This window comes from Apus apus, chromosome 12 (assembly GCF_020740795.1).
Source record: "Apus apus isolate bApuApu2 chromosome 12, bApuApu2.pri.cur, whole genome shotgun sequence".
Lineage (NCBI taxonomy): Eukaryota > Metazoa > Chordata > Aves > Apodiformes > Apodidae > Apus > Apus apus.
In genome coordinates this window covers 18,428,132-18,449,555 of record NC_067293.1, presented here as the reverse complement: position 1 = coordinate 18,449,555, position 21,424 = coordinate 18,428,132, and the positions used below count along the sequence as shown (strand labels likewise).

Here is a 21,424-nt window from a genome sequence, read left to right as displayed (position 1 = left end):
TTCTTTCTTTCTTTCTTTCTTTCTTTCTTTCTTTCTTTCTTTCTTCCTTCCTTCCTTCCTTCCTTCCTTTCTTCCTTTCTTCCTTTCTTCCTTTCTTCCTTTCTTTCTTCCTTCCTTCCTTCCTTCCTTCCTTCCTTCCTTCCTTCCTTCCTTCCTTCCTTCCTTCCTTCCTTCCTTCCTTCCTTCCTTCCTTCCTTCCTTCCTTCCTTCCTTCCTTCCTTCCTTCCTTCCTTCCTTCCTTCCTTCCTTCCTTCCTTCCTTCCTTCCTTCCTTCCTTCCTTCCTTCCTTCCTTCCTTCCTTCCTTCCTTCCTTCCTTCCTTCCTTCCTTTCTTTCTTTCTTCCTTTCTTTCTTTCTTCCTTTCTTTCTCCCTCCCTTCCTTCCTTCCTTCCTTCCTTCCTTCCTTCCTTCCTTCCTTCCTTCCTTCCTTCCTTCCTTCCTTCCTTCCTTCCTTCCTTCCTTCCTTCCTTCCTTCCTTCCTTCCTTCCTTCCTTCCTTCCTTCCTTCCTTCCTTCCTTCCTTCCTTTTGGTTTTTTCCTTTCTTCCTCCCCCCATTCTTTTTTCCCTTTTTTTTTCTTCCCCTTCTTTCTTTTCCCTTTCCCCCCATGCTTTTTATATTTTTTTCCCCCTTAATTTTATTTTTCTCAGTTTCTTTTTATTCCCCCCCCACTTCTCTCCCCCCCTTCTTTTATTTCCTCCTCCCCCTGCTCCTGTTTGCAGCCCCATCCCCCAGGAAAGCAGGAGCAGCCCGGGCTGCTCCAGGGAAGCACCGACCCCTCCTGCAGCTGCCGGGGCAAGGGCAGGACCTGGGAGGGGAGATGTTCTCCCTGCCCAGTGCTGGGATGTCATGGGTCCTTCAGCTGCTCTCCAGGGATGTTGAGGAGAGAGGGTTTCTCCTCCTTAGGTACGGGCTGAGCTGGGAGAACTGCTGAGCTGCAGCTCCCGGCGCTGCTGGGACATCTAGTGGTGACATCCCTGCAGCTCCTGGTGTCCCAGCTCCCTGGAGTCCCTGGTGTCCCAGCTCCCTGGAGCCCCTGGTGTCCCAGATCCCTGGAGCCCCTGGTGTCCCAGATCCCTGGAGCCCCTGGTGTCCCAGATCCCTGGAGCCCCTGGTGTCCCAGATCCCTGCAGCTCCTGGTGTCCCAGATCCCTGCAGCCCCTGGTGTCCCAGATCCCTGCAGCCCCTGGTGTCCAGCTCCCTGCAGCTCCTTGTGTCCCAGCTCCCTGGAGCCCCTGGTGTCCCAGATCCCTGCAGCTCCTGGTGTCCCAGATCCCTGGAACCCCTGGTGTCCAGATCCCTGCAGCCCCTGGTGTCCCATCCCTGCACATGGCACCTGTAGTGACAGACTTTGCCCAGGCTCCAGGTACCTGCAGCTCAGGCCACCACGAGAACAGGGTGGGAGGAGGATCAACCTGCTTAAAAGCTGAAGCAGATATTGCTGCAGCTCAGCCCTGGCACCTTAGGTAAAACCAACAGAAGGAGGAATGGAGGTGAACCTTCAGAAACCTGGGTTTGCAAATGTGTCCAAGCCACAGCCGTGGGTGCAGGGTTGAGGAGCCTTTGTTGGAGGAGCACAAACTCACTTCATGTTCTTGGAATTCCTGACCATGATGTCTGAAAAGCCTCATGCTGCATAGATTAGTGTCCAAGGTGAGAGCAGTTGGGCTTGTCAGGGTCTGTCAGTGCATAACAACCCAGGAAACTCTCATTTGGCCTCTCTAACTCAGGTCCATGAAGCCCTTCTTCCCACAAGAAGTCTGGTTAATCATTTTGAGAATGTAAGCTCAGCAATTGTCATGTCCTCAGGGCTTCCAGGAAGGCCTGGATATACACCACATAGACCAGAAAGTCCTCCAAGGAGCTGTGGGCTTGTCTGGAATGTCACAAAAAGCCCTCATTGTTCTGCCTTTAAGTGCAGTTGAAAAGTGAAATACCATGTTCTCCCTTTGAAGTCCACTCTCTCAGCCTGTTGACCTCTGGCCTCTTGTACAAAACTCTTAGCAAAGACAGAAACTGTGGAGAGTTGGTGGGTTTGGTTGGAAGTTTGGCTTTTTTATTTATTTTTCCGTTTGCTGCCCAAAATGACCCGTTCACTGCTGGATCTCTGGTGATAGGAACCATTTTGTGTGGTGGTAGAGCTGCCAGCACTGGGTGATGCACTTCAGGTGAGTAACCCCTGGTGGGTGGAGGAGCCCCAGTGGGACCTACGGGTGTGCAGTGAAGTGACAAGGACCCAAAACTGACCCTTTGGGATTCCCATCATGTCCCCGAGGTCAGGATGGGCCGAAGCAAGTCAGGTCTTTCTAAATCTGAGAGTCCTGGTCACGAAACTCCAAAACCATCCCTTTTGAAATGAAAACCAGCCACTGCTGACCAACCAGCAAAGGCAAGAGACCAAAGTGCAGAGTCTCGACTTCTGTATTATCTGTTATTTCTGAATTTGTGAGTTGGATGTTGCTTCCTCTGAACAGCGACGTGGTTTTTATTGCTGTTAGCTATTAAAATGACACATGAATTGGTTCTGCAATTAAAAATGTGTACAAGTCTCCCCTGTGCCAGCATTTGTGACATTCAGGAGTCATAAACATCAACTACTCCATCATTTTTGCTGTAAACCTGTCCCAGAAAAGTCATGTCACACCAAAGCCAGACTAAGAAACGCACCAAACAGTGTTTTAGAAGCTCTCTTACGAGGCTCAAAGGTCACCAAAACTCTTCCCTTGGCCCTTCCCACCAGGTGGATACTTTGATTAGTAAGCTCAGCCACAGACTGACCACCACAGATGGTTGGAGTAATGAGGTGTGACCTAGAACTTGAGAGAAATGATGGGGGATGCCTCGTGCTGTGAGGGCTGAAGGCTCATTTCAGGCATTTGAACTTTGCAGGTTGGAAGGTCCCTCTGGTAGGTACCAGCAACGGTGTGGGAAGCTGTTCTTTTCTTCCCCACATCAGTCTAAACAACAGTGGTTGGTTTGGTGGTGGTGTTTGCCCCCTGAGCCCACATGCTCTCCCTTCCTGCCCCTGTCCCTCTGCCTCCTCTCCTCCCGTGCCCTGATCTCCACAGGCTTGACCTTGACATCGTTGGTTGCCTTGTTGTGTGGTCTTGGAGGCTTCAGATGAGGAGAGTGGAGCATTTCTGCTGTCTGCCCACCCTGAGCCTGTGTGCGAGCTCCTGTTGAAGCTCTGGATGTGAAGCAAGGCTGATGTTGTGTTTGTGGTTGTGCTGCAGGGAATGACCATCCGGCCTCTCGTTGACTTGTTGGCTGTCAAGAGGAAAAGAGAGAGTGCTCCCACAGTGGGGGAGCAGATCCACATTCGGGTAAGTGCTGCACCACAGCTCTCCACTATGCTTTGCTGACAGCAACGTGGTCCTTCTGGTGTCTGGTGTGCCTCTAGGGACTTGACAGACCTGCAGTTTTACCTGCATCTTCTGCAGGTCAGTCCCTTTCCAGCTTTGAAGTCCTACGTAGCTTCCTAACCATGGCTTATTGTTTGCATTGGAAGAGCTGAGGCTGGGGCTGCCTTCAGTGGTGCCCAAACATGATAGGCAAAGATAATCCCTCACCCAGAAGTTTACACTCTGCCATAACTCCAGTGTTCTGCTTCTCTGGAAGGAGCAAAAGAAAGAAAACATGACTTGGTTTCTCCCGGGGTTGTGATCACCAGTCACATCACCACCATCAGTCTGGATGTTTTTAGAAAAGAAAAAAAAATAAGTAGAAAAGGGAGGGTAGGATTAGTGCTAGACTGGAAGGAATCACTGAAGTGTCCCTCCCCTCCCTGGAAGTGTTCAAGGCCAGGTTGGACTGGGCTTTGAGGAACCTGATCTGGTAGAAGAAGGTGTCCCTGCCCATGACAGGGGGGTTGGAACTAGATGGTCTTGAAAGTCCCTTCCACACCATTTGATGATTCTAAGTCCATAATCCAAAGGTGGAACTTAATTCACCTTGCTCTCACCATCCAGAGGTTGGCCTTTCTACTTGTAGAGGACTTCTTCAGAGAGTGGGTCAAGTCCATTGGAAAGCAGGGGGTTCTGCACACCCACCTGGGGCTTTTGCATTCGCAGCTGCCTCCAGTGTGAAGTTGTGTTTCTGAACCTCTTTATGCCATTTCTTTGACTATGGCTTCTCCAGGTGTATCTTGCTCTTCTTTTTGGGAAGCTAGAAATAAAGCCACGAGGTCTGAGGACATCTCTAAGGTTGGCAGCCTCACCACCAGGTGTTATTGCAGGGCTTTGTCTGAGGTTAATGGAACAGTTCCCTGGGCTGAGGAGTCTCTTCTTGTCATGAACAGAGAATATTTCTTCTTTTGGTGGGGTGTGAATAGTAAATCATCCCTGGAAATGTGTTTATTGGGAAACCTGAGCTGCAAATGGCTACGTCCCAGTGAAGATGAGAAGGTGACAGTGCAGAGAGGTGGAAATCAGGGACACAAATGCCAGAAGCAACTTTCTCCCTCAGATGATTTCTCCATCTGGGTAGTCGGGCCGTTCTTGCTCGCAAGGATGAGTGTGGAGGGGGATGTCATTTGCTGCTCCTCAGACCATGCAGCTGCTGCTGGCAAGGTGTGGACTCTCAACCTGTACCAGGGCTGAGTGAACCACTTGGAAATTTTTCTGTCTCTGACCCCACAAAAGGTAATTTTTTAAAACATCAGAGCTGGAGGAAATTCTAGGGATGTTGGTACCTGAAGGTGGAGGGGGAGTGACCCACAGGAGAGCAGGGCCCTTCTCCCAGCTCAGAGAAAATCATGTGGGAAATTACAGAGGTTTAACTTCTAGGTGGAAAAATCATCCTGTCTGAGACTTCTCATATAAGATGAAATAATAAGAAGAATGTGTTTTGTGTAAGGCACAACATGGCCAATTCCATGGGAAGTGTCTGGGGGAAGGCAGTGTTTGTTATTCAAGTCAAAACATCATCTGTACGTGATCTACATCCATATCCTGAAGATACTGATCTCCTGAGACAAACTGTCCTCAAAAACCTCACGATGAGCCTTTCCTGCCTATCACAGCCCAAAATGCAAGACATGCAAAGCCACCAGCCACCCTGCACGTGTCACCAAGAGCAGATCCACCTCCCTCAGGGCTTATTCTTTGCTCGGCCGGTCCAGAGAATAAGCAGCCAAACCCCTTTTTGTGCTCCAGAGCTGAGGGACACAAGTGGATGGCTGGATGGGGAATTAGCCCCACATCCCTTCTTCTTGTTTCCTGGCTCTGTGGACCAAGCTGGAAACATCTCCTGGTTTGTCTGAGGGCTTTTTGATGTTTGCTGGCTGGGCTCATCACGTATGCAACGCACGCAACCCGCGTACAGCAAAATCCTCTCTTCTGTTTAGTTCTTGGATCATTTGCTGGCTGGCATTGAAGATATATCTGGTCACTGGGGACAGTATTACTGGAAAGACAAGTAAGGATTTGCCAAAATACAACCGTGTACACGTGTAGAGCAAAATGAAGCTGGTTTCTATTCCCTAAGTTTCCACTCTGGGCAGCTGAGCCTCGTTCATACCTGTTCATTCCCCGCCCGCACGTCGTGGTCTGTACTTCACCCTAACAAGCCTCCTTTCTCCTCTCCTGTTGTGTTTTTCTCTTCTTGTCCAAAGAAATCTGCTGGAAATGAAGAGCACAATGCACAGCTCGGGTGGCTTGAGGGGGTCCCTGCACTCCTGCCTGCCTGGCTGTGCAGGAGCTGAGGACCCCAACCCAGTTTGTGCACAGGTAACATTAAAAATAGGAGCTCGCAGCTCTTGGAGGAGCAGCTGCTTGTTGGGGATTGACAAATGATAGCAGATCTCTACAGGTTTCTGTAGCAAAGGCTTTCATTAGGTTCCTTTAGATGGTTGATGTAGGAGGTTTTTAAAAAATGCAAAGAACATACAATAAAAAAAATATTGCCTGGAGAAGAGAAGGCTCCAGGGAGACCTTAGAGCACCTTCCAGTGCCTGAAGGGGTCCAGGAAAGCTGGGGAGGGACTTGGGACAAGGGCAGGGAGGGAGAGGACAAGGGAGATGGATTAAAACTGGAAGAGGGAGATGGAGGTTGGACACGAGGAGGGAATTCTTTGGTGTGAGGGTGGTGAGAGCCTGGCCCAGGTTGCCCAGGGAAGCTGTGGCTGCCCCATCCCTGGCAGTGTTGAAGGGCAGGTTGGATGGGGCTTGGAGCAGCCTGGGCTGGTGGGAGGTGTCCCTGCTCGTGCAGGGGGTTGGATCTAGATGATCTTGAAGGTCCATATAGATGAACCTTATGATCCATATGATCTATGCTAAGAGCAATCTGCCAGGTTGAGCTTCTTGGTTGTGCAGACACCTTCCTTGCAAGGACTCACAACTGCAGCTGGCAGGGATTTCCTTAGGAATGCCCGTGCTTGGAAGTGCCACTGGGAACGGCTGCTGCTGAGGAGCATCCTGGCTCCTCATGAGCAGGTCTGTGAACAGCTAACAACAGCCAAAATTAACTGTCAGGATCTGATACCAGCTAGATCTTTCCCAACTGTGCTGCACTGGAGCAGGAATTGAGAGGAAATGGCTCAAAGCAGAAGCTGGAAGCGTTTAAATCTGTTGCATCCCTTGGGACTACTGCATGTTGCACTCCCTGCAGTACTTCCAGAGGAGCTCATGATAAATCTGTCACTTTGGGGGAGTTTTTATGGTATTTGGCAAAGTGAAAAAGTCATGTACAGTAGTGATTAGGGGCTGACCTTGTGGCTCACTGATTTCTGGAAAGAAGGGAAGGGGGGTTACGGAGCAATTGTGGACTGTGAATCTGCTGGCTTGCTCAGCCCCATTTAGGTGCTGGGGAGCTGTGGGAGGAGGCTGAGCCTGTCTTGTTTGGTTCTCAGATTGGAGTATTTCAACAGCAAATACCTGCAGAAGATCCTCCTCCGGGAGTACGACCAGCCCAAATCCAGCATCGTGCTCCTCTACGAGAAGCTGGAGCGCAAACACGCCATCCAGCTGGCAGAAACAGGGCAGCTGGGGCAGACCCCGTCCCACCCCTCCTTGCTGTAAGTGTCCCCCCTTGCCCTGGACCCCTTGCAGTCACTCCTCCCACCAGAAGGAACAGTTATGAAAAGCTTTCGCCAAGTTCTCTGCCTCCTCTGCTCCTCCCTGCTGGGCTATCCCACGGGAAGGAGCAACGTAGCTTGGGCAAAAGTGAATTAACCAGATTGGATATTAGGAAGAGCTTCTTGACTTGGAAGAGGGGTGGTCAGGCACTGGAATGGGCTGCCCAGGGAGGTGGGGGAGTCACCATCCCTGGAGGGATTAAAACGAGTGTGGAGGCATGGCACTTTAGGACATGCTGTGTGGGTAGTGTCCTGTTGTTTGGTTTATTTAGGGGGTTATTTTTGGTTGGTTGTTGTTGTTGCTGTTGCTTTACTTCTCCTGGGTGGACAGTTGGACTTGGTGATCTTAGAGGTCTTTTCCAACGGTGACAATTCTGTGGTTCTGTAAAGTTACTTTAATACCTGCCTACTCTGTAGTAGGTAGGTAGCAAAAACGAGCAGTTGGGTGAGCAATATATCAGCACTGATGAACACATCTTCTGATCCTGTACATGGAGGCTCACCTCCTGTGTGGAGGCTTATCCTTCCAGAGCCATCAAAAAACAGTGCTCAGAGGAAGAGGCTTGCACCATTTCTTGATGGCTTTGGCCGTTTCTGGATGGCTTTGACCACTTCTTGATGGCTTTGCACCATTCCACATACCAAGGGAGCCAACAGTGAGCATGAACATTGGCTGAGGCAGCAAGGCCAAATATTTGTGTGCCAGAATGACCATCTCATCTCTCACAGATGGTTCTGCTCTGCTACAGTTCCCCACAGCTCTTGTATCTCCCCAGGAGCACAGGGATGGCACCACTCTGCCACAAATCCCAAATATCCCTTCTGCCCTGGGCTCCAGGGGCGAGGATCAGCTGTTGGTCCTGTCTGCTGGTGGTGGGATCCAAAGGAGCTTTGGGGAGACACTGGTTGTGCTGCTGTGCACCTTCTGAAACTAGGCCCTTTGGTTTTCTCTGCAGCAACAACGCCAGGACTGTCACAACAGACAAAAATCTGGAGGATACTCTGAATCCTGATGTCCTGGAAAATATACAGGAAATCCTGGCAAGGAACCTGTACCGAATAAGGAGAAGGGTAAAACTCTCCCCTCAATCTGTATTTGAGATGTCCAATAACAAAAGTTATCTCAGTTATCCAACCAGCCCGAGCAGATGTTATGAATATTTCCATAATTACTGCTGATGTCTCTTTGTGAGCAGTGAATGGTTGGCTGTGTGAAGCCAGCTCCAGTTTCCAAGTCGGTGGCACGTTTCTGTTTGCAGCATGACAGCTTCTGAGAGGTTCACCCAGTCAGCCTATAATTTCCCAAAGTTATTTTAGGCATCAGTACCCAGAACCAGAAAGAAGAAAGGAGGAGCAGATGGATCTTCAGGCATCGGGTTAGCAGATCCAGAAGCTGCAGCAGCTCCTGGTTACCTCCAGAGCAGGGCAGGGATGGGGTTACACTCATCTTGCATCTTGGGTTTTTTCCCATAGTGGGGAGCACAGCCAGTGGGCTGGGAGTGAGAATTCCCGTGGCAGTTTAGCCAGGAAACTGGTGCAACTGGTGGACAGCACAGCAACCACTTGCTGTTGACATGATGATTCAGGAATCAGCTGCCTGAGGTTTCACACAGCACCTGGGGCTGTGCTTTGGCGTTGCTGCTCAGGTGGTGGTACCTGGAGCCTTGTCCTTCAAATCCTTCCAAATGTCCTTCAAAAAATGGTTTACGGATTACATGTGGAATCCTGAGTTCTTGGGGATGCAGCTGGGGTGGGCTCAGCACAAAGGGACCCCCCACCCCTTCCTGTCCCTTTTGCTGAGCCGAGAGAAGCAAGTAGATGTGGCTGGGAGGAAACCAGTAGACGTGGTGAAAGGGCTGGAGGTGAAGGCACATCTCCAGTCTGCACTGCTGCCTAAACCCAGCAGCTGTCCCAGAGTCAGTGGGAGATTTCACTTTGGTTAGTGCACACCTGTGCTGCAGGATTTAGCATTCCTGGTGATGCTCTTGCAGGACTGACTTGTGGAGGTGGGGCTAATATAAAACATGGGAGTCCCCTCTGCCCTCCTTGGCTCCTTGCCCTCCTTCCCAACCTCTCACACTTGGGTGGATCACTTGATCCCACCAACTAGGCAGGCTGGTGGCTGCAAGGGGGGTGAAGGACTGTGGAAGAGGCAGGCTCTAGGGAAGGGATGCTGCTGTGGAGAGGGATGGATGGTCCCCCCTCCACCACCATCTCTCTCTGGTGCCACGTGCAGGGACCAGCCTACAACAGGCACACCCTTCCTGGGGACACCGAGCCTGTGGAACATGCCAAGGAGCTCCTGATCCTCCGACACAAGAACCTGTGGGTGGAAGTGAGTGGAAGTGACACAGCCAGCTCTGGGAAGGAGGTAAGAGGGAGCAGGGAAGGCTTGGACCTGCAGAGACCGTGCACGGGCTGCAGGAACAACAGCTTCTATCTACTCTGTGTTGCTGCTGGGATTGCCTTCCAAAGACGAACCCTGTTGCCTTGAAAAACCAAACCAACCAACAAAAAAGCCCCACCTCTCAATCCTAAATATCATTCCAATGAGTAGAAAATACTGAGGGGGAAAAAAAAACCCAACAACTCCATCCTAACTCCTGGCAAACAAAGGAGATGTCTCGGGTGCAGTGTCATTCCATGCTTTGTGAGCACAGGCTTCCAGCCACCCCAGGAAAGTTATTTACTGAGCAAATGTTATTAATTGGGCTTCAGTCAGCAGCTTCAGAGGTCTGCTTTCCCCATGTTTTCTTTTCTGGGAGATTTTCTTGGAGGTGGGAATTTGGTTCACCCATTGTCAGCAGCCCAGATGGACCGTAAATATTTGAAGCTGCTCGGTGTTTGTTTTCCCCCCCCCCCAACTCTTTTGAGAGGACAGAAGTTTTATTGTGAGCTTCCTATTTATTCTGGAGGTGAGGTTTTTTTTATTTTTAAAAGCAGCTACAGTTCTGGGCAGACTTGAAGAAAGTACAATAGAGGCAAGTGTTGCATCCTGGGCTCCTGGGAGAACCACTCCGAGTCCAAATTCACTGCTGGCACAGCTCCATGTTGTTCACCTTCTGAATCAGAGGAGAAAGAAGGTGAATACTCTGTCTGTGGCTGGTGAGGACTTTTGTTGACTCCTTTGGAAATCAGCCTGGCCAGCATTACCCCTTGGAAAGATGAAATGGTCCAGGAACAGGGCAAGAGGAGCGGGGATGATCTTATCAGTTCCTCCCATCCTCTGCATGTCTTACTCTGGAGGAAAAGCATTTTGCTGCCAGGCCCCCAGGTGGCTGAGCCATCCCTAAATTTCACCCACCTCCCCAGATCTGGAGTTTTTTGGTGCCTTGAGCTCGAGCACTGCCTGAGTGCAGCCTGTGCTCTCTAATCTGGGCAGCCAGACTGCACCACCAAGGAGAGCAGCGTGACCTTTTGCAAAGAAACAATTTATCTTGCTTTATTTAGATAGTAATTTTCCAGGACAGCCAAAGAACTCGGGGCTGCCACGGGCTCTCTTCCACTCCAATTTCTTTCTTCAAATGCCAGTCATGGAGGAGCCCATCAAGAAAAGCAGTAACACACCAAGTGCTGCTGCTCCTCAGCCCTTCATTCACAGAAAGGTGTCCTGGCTCTTGCAAGCAACTCAGAAGATTTAATTTGATCATTTACATGCTGATTGGTACCTACAATTCAAAACAGACAGGCAAGAGCGTGGCATGTTCCTGGAGAACATTTGGTATAATTAAACTTCAAAAGAACAGCATCAAACTCGGGCTGATTTTGAGCACAACGTTGCATTTGATTGTTAACCCTTGAGCTGCTGCCTTCCCCTCCACTGCTGCTCCCAGCAGGTGCATTTGGTAGGAAAATTAGCACCTTTAGGAGGGTCCTTTCTCCTGTTGCTTGGAATGCTTTTTGCAGCTGGCCTCTGAGGAGAGAATATTTGGGGGGAAAAACTGCAAAAATAGCATAGAATTCTCTCTACCTCTAAAGTGACTCATGGACGGTGCCAATAGAAATAAGGGGGTGCCCAGAAATGATGGGATAATGTTCTATGAGAGCCCTGGAATATCGACAGGAGGTGGGAGGGTGGGTGAGCTCTGTTACTTCCCACTGCAGGAGGACAGATTGCAGAATCTGCCAGCAGAAGATAAGGAACTTGGCTCTAAAAAAGTGTCCATTTTTGTCCCCTTAAAAACAGCTCAGTACTTCCAACTTTTTTTGGGGAATAAAATGAAGCCGTTCAGGTTTGGTTTCAGTTGACAAGCAAATGGAGTTTTCCTGTTTAAAAAAAGAGGGCTAGTTGGTGGTTTTGAGCTCCTAATTGTCACATACTCCATCTTTTCTAGTCCCGAAGGGAAGGGGTTGGCATTACAGGTTTTGAGTCAGCAAGAAGTGAAAAAACAAACTAGACACGCGTGGTTCTATTCTGCATTTCACCACGAGATGGAAGCATTACAACTGGGTTTGCAAACCCAGGAGCTGGGAAAGCAGCTCCAGGCAAAGGGCTGCTGGAAACCCACCCTGCTGGTGAAACGCCTGCTGCTCTTCCACTGGAAAAGAAGTTTTGGGGAGACCTTCCATCAGTTGGGTGTTATGAGCTGAGTGAATCATTTAAAAAATCCCTTTGAGTCAGTAAAAACACTGTGTTTACTTCTCACTGGCTGCCTGCATATATATATATATATATATATTTCTTTGTTAATTGAAGTTGCTTAGTGACTTGCTATTAAAATATGAAGCTGTGGTAGCTCAGTTCGATTAATCTCCTAAACTATTAGGTGCTGGTTGGTGTTTTTTCCCCTGTATCAGTCACCCCAAAATAAGGAATGTCTGGAAGAGCATCTTTCTCTACATCTGTGGCTGCACCACAGGCTGGGGAAGAGCCAAGGGTGAAGTTCATTTCACTGGATGGACAATCCATCTCCTTGCACTGTCAGCATGGAGAAACCAGTGCCCTGACCAGGACAGGCACTGGTCCATGGCCAACCCCAGGCTTCAGCCAGGGTGGATCACCTCTTCTCTCCAACCCGGGTGGCTCTAGATGCCTTGGGGCTCTGTTGCCACTTTGCTTTTACAGCAGTGAGATGGCTCTTGGGCTGCCTCAGAAGCTGCTGCCAAGGAGGGGCTGGAGAGGGAAGGCAGGGACAAGAAGGAAGAAAAGAACCATCCTCGTCCCCCCTGGAGCCAACGGTGCAGGTTAAATGATTTACACCAGGCAGAAAACCCTTGGCAGGACCACGAGGTGACTTCAGATCTGAATCGCTGCCCAGAGGATGAACTCCAAGACTCTCTATTCCCAGCAGAAAGTTCTCCTTCCTCTGCCTAAGGACAAAATTCCTGCCAAAGGCTGCTGCTTCCTGGAGCCCTGCATCGTGCTGGCTGTGAATGCTCTCCAGATTTTGGGCTTGCCTTCTTTCAGGCAAGGATCCAACACAGGGGACACCGGTGGGACAGTTTCTGAGGCTCAGGATAGCTTTTCTTTGCCCACCCAGCACCCAGAAAATCCTTGCACCTGTAGCCAGGCAACTTGGTCCTCTTTTCTTCTGCCAGAACACGAGCACACTCCCCCAGAAGGAGCTTATTTGGAGCTGCCTGTAAGCCATGTGTGTAAATGACATCTTGCCTTGGGTAATTATGTCGGAGCCCTTTCATGGAGCGTGCTCTGAGAATGGGTAAAAGCCCCTGGGAATGGCTTTCCAGGGAGCCAGGAGCTGCTGCTGGAGCTGGGAAGGCTTTGTTATTAAAATGGTCAATAAAAGTGGGAACAAGGGATGGAGGGCACTGGTCCTCGTTAGGGGAGGGGGGAGGAGAAACCGAAACAAAACAGCCACCCAGGCTGGGAGGTGTCCAGAGTTGTTTTGGCAGCCTGGGCTTCTGGACTGAGATGCCAAATCACAGCTACGTAAGAGGCTTATTCCCAGTTTACAGAAGCACTGAACAGTGCAGGCAGCCTTTTTATTTTTGAGTTTATTTTTGTTTCCCCCAAGGCTGGATATTAGCAGTGGAGTGAAAGGGCAGGGAGCTCGTTAGCGCAAGCTCGTTACCTGCCTCCTTGGCCTGCAGCCAAGGTTGGGAACAGGCAAGGTGAGAAACACCCATGTCCTGGAGATGGGTTTTGCTTCCTTCCTCTCCTGCTCTGTCCTCCCCACTCCAGGGCTGCTCCATCCCACCCCACCCCACCCCACCCCACCCCATCCCATCCCATCCCATCCCATCCCACCCCACCCCACCCCACCCCACCCCACCCCATCCCATCCCATCCCATCCCCTCCTGACTCCCTCCAGGAGAGCTCAGGCCTCTTCCACCAACCCGAAACAAAGCAGCAAATATCTCCTGCCCTCTCTCCAGCCTATTTTTAGCAACAGTTCTTTCTCGTTTTTCTTGGCCAAAGTAAAACAAATGGCAGCAGAGTCCCTGGGGATGGCAAATGGCTTGTTTATGAAGCAGGAGTGTCATTAACAGACTGGTCAGCAATCTTCATCAATGCACTGAGGTCTTTTTCTTCCTTGCTCACAGAAGGACGACTCCTACTCGGCGCAGGGGGACTCCAGCACGCAGCTCAAGCTGTCCCGTTCCTTCTCAGGTAAGCCTGGGAGCTGGTGGGTGCTGGTGGGGATCCCCCCAGCTCCCCTGGGGGTGGCCCAGCAGAGAGGATGCTCTGAGGTCCACGGTGTGTCCCTGGCAGGGCTGGGATCTGGGAGGCAGCCCAAGCAAAGCCTCCTGTCCTCCCCAGCTGGTCACTGTGGGGTGCAGGTTGGTGCCTGCAGGCAGGGTGGCAGGGACATCTCTCCAGCCCTGGGGGACAAAGCGTGGGAGAGAGAAGTGTGTCCCAGTCCAGGTGTTGGTCCTCTCTGTCACCTGTGTGCTGCAAGGGGAGGGGGGGTGTGAATTCACACAGAGCTTCCTTGTCTCCCACATCCAGCCAGGAAAACATTTGAAACTGGGACCGTTCTTCACATTCTTCACCAAGAGGTCTGGCAGTAATTGCAGATCATTCTGCCTAGGGTGATGCTAATGCATAAATTAAAACCTTATAAAAATGAGTGATACTTGGAAACATGAAGTTTGTGCCCAAATGCTTTCCAAAAATGAAAATGATTATTTTTTGGTGGTTGTTGTTTACTAAGTACTTTAAAAGTGCTTTAAAACCCCACGAGCAGCACTGCCTGGATTGAGTATTTGTTGCAGGAAGGTCAGAGGCTCAAGACCTCATGTTTTTGAAAGCCCAAACTCAATTTTTAGGTAACTGAGAGCTTAGTTTTCACACTTTTAGTAAAGGACTTCACACCAGTGAAGCCTCACACCAAGCACAGCTGGGCAAACCTGCAGGCAGAGTCAGTTTTGGCCCCTGCACCTCAGTGAAATGTTCAGTGGGAAACTGAGCACTGGGTGTTTGCAATACCTGGCACAAAACACCTCTTAGCAGAATCCTGCCTGTAAAAGTGGTGGTGGGAAAGATTCAGTGTTTGTTGGAGATGATACAAAATAAGATTGTTGGCTCCCAGTTTGGGCTGGGATAGGTTAAAGGGCTGGGTCTAATACAGAGTAATTTTTTTTGTTACATATGCACGGGAAAACTATTTCAGAAGCAAGTTTTCTTTCAGTCTTTTCATGTTCCTCTATTTCTAATATTTTCTTTGAGATTTTCTTTGAACAATTAATTAAAACTTGCTAACTAAGGAGCTGTAGAGCAGGTACCTCACTGCAGGTTTGCAAGGGTGGGTGGAAGGAACCCAGCTGTGTGGTGCTGGTGACTTCATGACATGGACATCTGCTGGGGATGTAGCTCTTTTAATCCCCAGCTTAGGATAAATGTTTAAACTATGTCCTTCCTGCAGGAAAACATGAGTGTCAGCCCAGCAAATTGATAGGAAAGTGTTGCTGGGAGGGTGGGTTGGTTGGTTCTTTTTTTGCCCTGGGGAAAATGTGAGCCCAAGGGTGGTTGTACAAACATCCTGCCCCTGAGTCAATGTGGGACCATGAAATTCGAGGTGCTCTGGCAGGACACCTGCATCTTGACAAGCTGTTTTAAGGTGGTTGCCAATGGGAATTGCTGTTTTGCAAAGGTGCTGGTGGGAAATGACCAGAGTGATGTTATTGATCCAAATTGTGTGCAGTTCTGGGCTTCCCAGTTCCAGAAGGACAAGGAGCTACTGGAGAGAGTCCATCCCAGGGCACTGAGATGCTGAAGGGGCTGGAGCATCTGCCTGTGAGGAAAGGCTGGGAGAGCTGGGGCTGCTCAGCTGGAGAGGAGGAGGCTGAGGGGGGATCTGCTCAGTGCTGGTCAATATCTGCAGGGGGTGGCAGGAGGATGGGCCAGACTCTGCTCAGGGGTGTCCAGGGACAGGACCAGGGGCAATGGGCACAAGCTGGAGCACAGGAGGTTGAACCTGGAGATGAGAAACTACTTCTTGACTCTGAGGGTCCCAGAGCCCTGGGACAGGCTGCCCAGGGAGGTGGTGGAGTCTCCATCCCTGGGGACATTCCAAACCCTCCTGGATGTGTTCCTGTGGGATCTGCTCTAGGGGATCCTGCTCTGGAAGGAGGTTGGACTAGATGATCTCCAGAGGTCCCTTCCAACCCCACCACTCTGTGATATTTCAAAGTACAAAATAGGGTTTCAATTGTCCTTTCCCCTCAGTAGCTCTTGGTACTTCTTCATTCCTGTTGATCCACAAAGGAGAACGTTTGTCCTACAGGTTGGTGTTTTTAGCTGCTGTTTTTCTCTCCCTGCAGTGAGGGATGCGGAGAAGGTTCCGGAAGGGAAGCAGAACCGGTCCAAGTCGGTGTGTGTCCTCCCACCCCCACAGCCCAGCAGCACAGCTTGGGGGGAGGAGAAGCAAACGGAGAAAAACCTGACTCTGGAGGGGTAAAAGCTTCAGAGGTGCTGCCTGGAGGGGTCTGACTTTGGTGGATGTCTGCTGTAGGTGTAGATAATGTAAATAACAGATGTCTTGAAAAGGAAAGCGTGGGCAGGGCTTCCTGCTCATGGCAGGGAGGTTGGAACCTTGAGGATCTTGAAGGTCCCTTTCAACCTTCACCACAGAATCATTGAATCACTAAGTTTGGAAGGGACCTTCCAGATCATCAAGTTCCAACCCCCCTGCCCATGAGCAGGGAACCACCAGACCAGGTTGCACAAAACCTCGTCCAACCTGGCCTTGAAAACCTCCAGGGATGGGGCATCAACAACCTCCCCGGGCATCCCATCCCAGTTCACAGTTCTGGGATTCTATGAAATGTCCTGAGTGGTTTGCACCCACACGTCTGCTCTTACTGCACAGTGATGGGTTTTGACTGGGGAGCAGGGGAGAAATGCACAGCAGAGCACCAGCAGTGTGGGGTCATGGCTGAGGGAGAATTTGTAAGGAATGCCTAGGAAAAATTAAGCTGGGAAAACTGCTGAAACTGTCTAAAGCTGCAAGACAGGTGAGATATCTGATCCTCTCATTAGGCAGCAGTGACAGACAAAAGAGCAGGGAGCATTTAGATTGTATGGTAGGAAAAACTTTGTCATCTCAAGGAGGGTTTTATTAGGTGATGGGACATGCCACCAGGAAAGGCAGCAGAAATGGTGAAAGGTCTCTTCTTCTCCTCAGGAACTGGTGGGTCCTGACCATGGACATTAATCATGTGAAGTTCAGAGTTAAATCATGTAGTTTATTAAGGTGTTGTGTCTTACTGGAGGCTAGACACTGTTCTTTTGATGACAACTTCTTCCTGCTGTGCTAAAAGGGGAAAATATATTCTTAGGGATTTAAAAAAAAATATGTAAGAAATGGTTCATCTCAAAAAATGAGATGGAGAAGCTCCAAATCCAGTGGTGATACCAAGAGCTGAGCATGCCAGCCCTGTGAGAGATGGGGAAGGCTGGTGCTGTGGTCTGCAAAGGGTCTCCAAAAAGATCTCCTGGCACAGCTGAGAGCTGCAGGGGGCAGAGGAGCTTTGAATGTGTCTCCTTAGAAGGTGCAAGAGGGAGAGGGACCCAAAACCTCACTGCTGTGGAGAGCTCCTGTCAGGAAAGGTGCCACCCTCTTTCAGAGCAGATGCAGGGATAGTACCTGAGGAAGATGGGTATCTCCACCTTTGGGTCATTTGCCTTGAAACTCCAGGTAAATGTTGGAATTCTTGTCCTTAGCTGAACCCAACAGGGTGAGTTTCAACGTTGCAAACATCAACATGTTTCTTTCTCTTCCCCTTCCTCTGCCTTGAAGGATCCAAGAGTATTTCATTAGAACGAGCAGCTCTTTCTGAAATAAAAAGAAAAGAAACTGCAGGAATTCACATGCTCCATTCCATGGCATTTTGGGACTTCCAGAACCAACCTCCTGCATGCAGAAACACTGCCTGGTGCACTGGGGCTTTCATTTGAAGTTAGAGAGACAAAATGGGGTGTATTTGCTTTACAGTGATGTGGAGGTCTCCTTTCCAGTTGAAAAAAACCCTTTTACAGTGTCCTGACATGAGCTGAGTTAGCTTATCCTGACCTGAGGGACATTCTTCACTCCCCCATCACTGGAAATTCACCTTACTGCAAATGAAAATGGGACCTTTTAGCCTTGCATGTGTATTTTGTGTCTGGGTGCACATCCATGTACATATTCACTGATCTTAGTGTCAGTCCTTTGTTGTCTTTGGGTACTTTATAAGCAGTTTGGTTTGTTTCTGAATTAATTCTGTCTTGCATGGGAGTGAGGTGGATTGGTCTGTACTTTATTTAGAAAACTGCCTTTCTTGAAGATGTTGTAATATATATGTACCCTGTTGCTGTCTGAATTAAATATGCTGTATTATGAGATCATCTAAGGGTTATTACCTCCTTGCATCTGCAATATGCACACAAGTGAGAGGGGAAAAAATACTGAATCTGGAGATCCTTGGCTACCTGGTCTTGAAATATCCTCTGTTCACCTGCAGTTTAATGTCCACGGTGCTTGAAATTTCTCCTTAACTTCTGCAGAAGTTAAGAAAGATGGGTCCTTTTTATTCTGTAGTTGGAGGGCAAAAAGGCAAATCAATCATGTTGCTTTCCAAAGAGTTTTTAGTCAAGGGTAGGAACTTTTTTAATCCTTTGGCCAGTTGTTGCTTGGTTTTGGATTTTTTTGGGTTGTTTCGTTGGGGTTTTTTTTGGCTTCTGAACTGTCTTGCTTTTTTTTTGTCCAAAATACCTGGCTGTCTGTACCATCTTTGTCTTGTACAGGATCCTTCATGCTTCTGGGTCCTTAAATAATGAGCTTTTTATCGTTGGGGTTTCACGTCGTGTAAAACGAGTTCTCTGCAATATTGTTCTGGATGATCAAGGACCTTCCTGTTTTGGCACGTGTAGGTTTCTTTGTCATACTGTAGTAGGCAGCAGAAATGTTTGGAAAAACCAGGGCACTTCCAGAAAATGGAACTGAATTTTTTTTGTGGGAAAAAAAAAAAAAGAGACCATCATTTTGCTTGCAGGTTTTTTTTGGAGTTGCACGTTTTCATCTTCCTCCAGCACAACAAGAGCCAGGTTCTCCCAGCTCCTAGCAATCCCAGATGTTGCTTGGCTGGAGGCTGCAGCAGGTTCCTACCATCCCCACGTCCCTGGCCTGATCCTGCCCAGATCCCAGCCCCTTTAATCCCTCCTCAACCCTGCTTTGCAACGTGGGCACCAGGAACACTTCTCTGCTCTATTAACGATTTGCTTGATCTGCAGAGAAGACAATGTTCTCTACATACTTTCCCAATGAGTCACTCTGCCCCAAATTTAACCTTCTAGATACTATGGATTTTATTTTTTTTTTCCCCTAAAAGTTTCTTTACAAAACATAATAGCCCAGCTAAAGCTTTCAGGAGGTATGTTCCAGTTACTTACTGGCCAAGCCCTCCGACCAGTGTGCATTTCAGCCCAGAATACCTTCAATAATCTTGGCTGGTATCCAGTGTTGGTGGTCTTAAAATTCTACAACTGAGTGGAAAACTGCTAAATGCCCAGGCTTCAGAGCATGCCTAATTAATTCTTTGCAGGGTTTTAGGCCTTTAGAAAGTGTTAAAAACCGGGGATTGAGTGTATCATTGAATATCTCATGGTTCTGGGGAAATAAATGGCATCAGTTTGATTCCTTTGGTCGTTCAAAGAGTGATTGCTCAGTGTTGGCTCTGGAAGTTTGCAGGAGGCTTTTGAAAGTTGAAATGAAAGCAGGCAAAAAAGTTGCTAATGCTGGGGAGGAGCTCAATGGCAACGTGGGAGCCCCAGACAAGCTCAGAAAGGTCTGGCCACATAGATCAAGCAGCAGCATTTACAACGTGGGCCATAAATCTCCCTTGGCCTCACCACTCCTAAAAGCATTTTGTGTTCAGCACGTGGCCTTGTGAAAATGATGTTTATTTCCACCAGAAAATCCCACTTGTGTTTATTTTATTTCACTGCTGCTGAAGGAAGTTATAACGGCTTAATCCTGGAAAGTGCTGGTGACACTGAAGAAGCAGGGGAGACAAATCTGAGCTTTTCTTCTCTCCTGAGATCAAGTGCTGGGGGGTGTTCAACCTCACGTGAAAAATGAAGGATCTTTCAACATCCTGGCTTATGTGCTTCTTCCAAGAGACGTGGAGACTGGAGAGATGAAAAAGGAGCATGAGATGGGGATGAAGCTGTGATTATAAGTTTAAAGCAGAATTAAAGGAGCAAATGCCCATATAGATATCACAGGTCATGCTGGGGGGGTTCTCTTTGCAAAACCATCCGGGGATGTTGGTGACATTTCCAAGGCCAAGCTGGTAGCACTTATTGTGCTTTGGGTGGTTTTGCTCTCCTTGGTTTCTTCTTGTTAGGAGGTTTGTGGAAGCAAGAGGAAAGGCAGAGATCCAGCAGAGAGGTTGACCCCATCTACCTAAGGAAACATGGTGTGGAACATCTCTCAGAGCATGATGGATCAGCAGGATGAGCTCCGAGGCAGAAAGGTGAGCAGGTCCCCAGAGGGACTCGGGGAAGTCATAGAATCACGGAATAGTTTGGGAGGGATCTTCAAGATCATCCAGTTCCAACCTCCTGCATGGGCAGGGACACCTCCCAGCAGCCCAGGCTGCTCCAAGCCCCATCCAACCTGCCCTTCAACACTGCCAGGGATGGGGCAGCCACAGCTTCCCTGGGCAACCTGGGCCGGGGTCTCACCCCCCTCACAGCAAAGAATTTCCTCCTCATGTCTCACCTCAGTCTCCCCTAATCCAGTTTTAATCCATCCCCCCTTGTCCTCTCACTACAACCCCTTATAAAAAGTCCCTCCCCAGCTTTTCTGGAGCCCCTTCAGGTCCTGGTGTTGTTGGGGGTGTCACCCTCCCTGCTTTTGTTTATAAAATCCACATTTTCTGATGAGTTTATCAGCAGATCCCTAGTCCTTCCTGACTGCAGAGGAAGGGAGAGGGGCTGGAATGATTTATTGGTGGCTTTCTTGCCATTCTTTCTTTTTTTTTCCCTTTCTTTTCTTCTAGTACCTTCATGCCATGTCTATTAGCATGGCTGCCTATTGCATTGTATAAAATCTACATGAACAAAACACTTGCACAAAAGGGAAGCAGAAAGTTAATTTACACTTGGAAACCAGATTGGGTCAGAGTTTTATATTTAATCAAGATGTTTCCTCTGAAGAATAAGGAAACTCTTTTTTTTCTATGAGTCCAGCTTGTAAGACTAAAAAGCCTTATGGAGAAAAAATATTCCTATTATAAAAATGTTGATTTTATCTATTTTTTTCCCCTAAGCAACAAAGAAATAGAGAAGCAAGGGGGGGCAGAGGTTAGATGAACCCTGGCCAAGCAGGACTAGGTGAGTTTGCTCCTCTGGTAGCCCCAGTACCTGCTCCCAGGAGGTGCCAAGACCTACTGGGCTGGCTGGATGCAGTGGGGTTGGTGTCTAATGGGAAAAAAAATCACTGAATGGAAGGAAACATAAGGGGGCTGTAGCCCCACCGTGTCCCCAGCAAACCTGGCTGCTCCCAGCACGTGCTGCTGGAGCAGCTGCTGGTGCCTCAGGCACCATCTCGTTGTCCAACATGCCCAGGAATTTTTCAGCTCCCAACAGAGACAGGTGTGGGAGGGTGCCAAGGAGCAGGGAAAGCTCAGTGCATGGAGAGGCATTTTGACCTTGGAAGCTGAGTTCCTCTCCCACAACTGAAGAACTTGGAAGCTGTTTGGCTGGGCACAGAGCAGCCAGGGAGGAGCCAAGGCTTGGGCACCAGCTCTGCTCAGCCACAGCCACCCAGGGGCTTTCCTGCCAAGGTGCTGGAGAATTGCTGAGGACACCTTCCAGATGGCAAGTGGTGCTAACTTGTACCAGCATAAATACAGCAACGCCCCGTGCAGAGGACCAAAAAGCACACACTTCCATGTGGAAGTGTCCAT

At 49.2% G+C, this 21,424-nt stretch overlaps 1 protein-coding gene across 1 annotated transcript in view; it reads left to right on the top strand.

The window, feature by feature from the left end:
* The window catches only part of LOC127389812 (sodium/hydrogen exchanger 2-like), a 28,547-nt gene extending 9,397 nt beyond the window's left edge, over window positions 1-19,150 (top strand). Inside the window, exons 6-12 of the mRNA XM_051630683.1 lie at window positions 3,231-3,320; window positions 5,342-5,412; window positions 6,844-6,990; window positions 8,037-8,139; window positions 9,305-9,439; window positions 13,574-13,640; window positions 15,794-19,150. Of these exons, the coding sequence (XP_051486643.1) occupies window positions 3,231-3,320; window positions 5,342-5,412; window positions 6,844-6,990; window positions 8,037-8,139; window positions 9,305-9,439; window positions 13,574-13,640; window positions 15,794-15,930 (750 nt within the window). The 3' untranslated portion in view covers window positions 15,931-19,150. The remainder of the gene's footprint in view (window positions 1-3,230; window positions 3,321-5,341; window positions 5,413-6,843; window positions 6,991-8,036; window positions 8,140-9,304; window positions 9,440-13,573; window positions 13,641-15,793) is intronic.
* The last annotated feature ends 2,274 nt before the right edge of the window (window positions 19,151-21,424 follow it).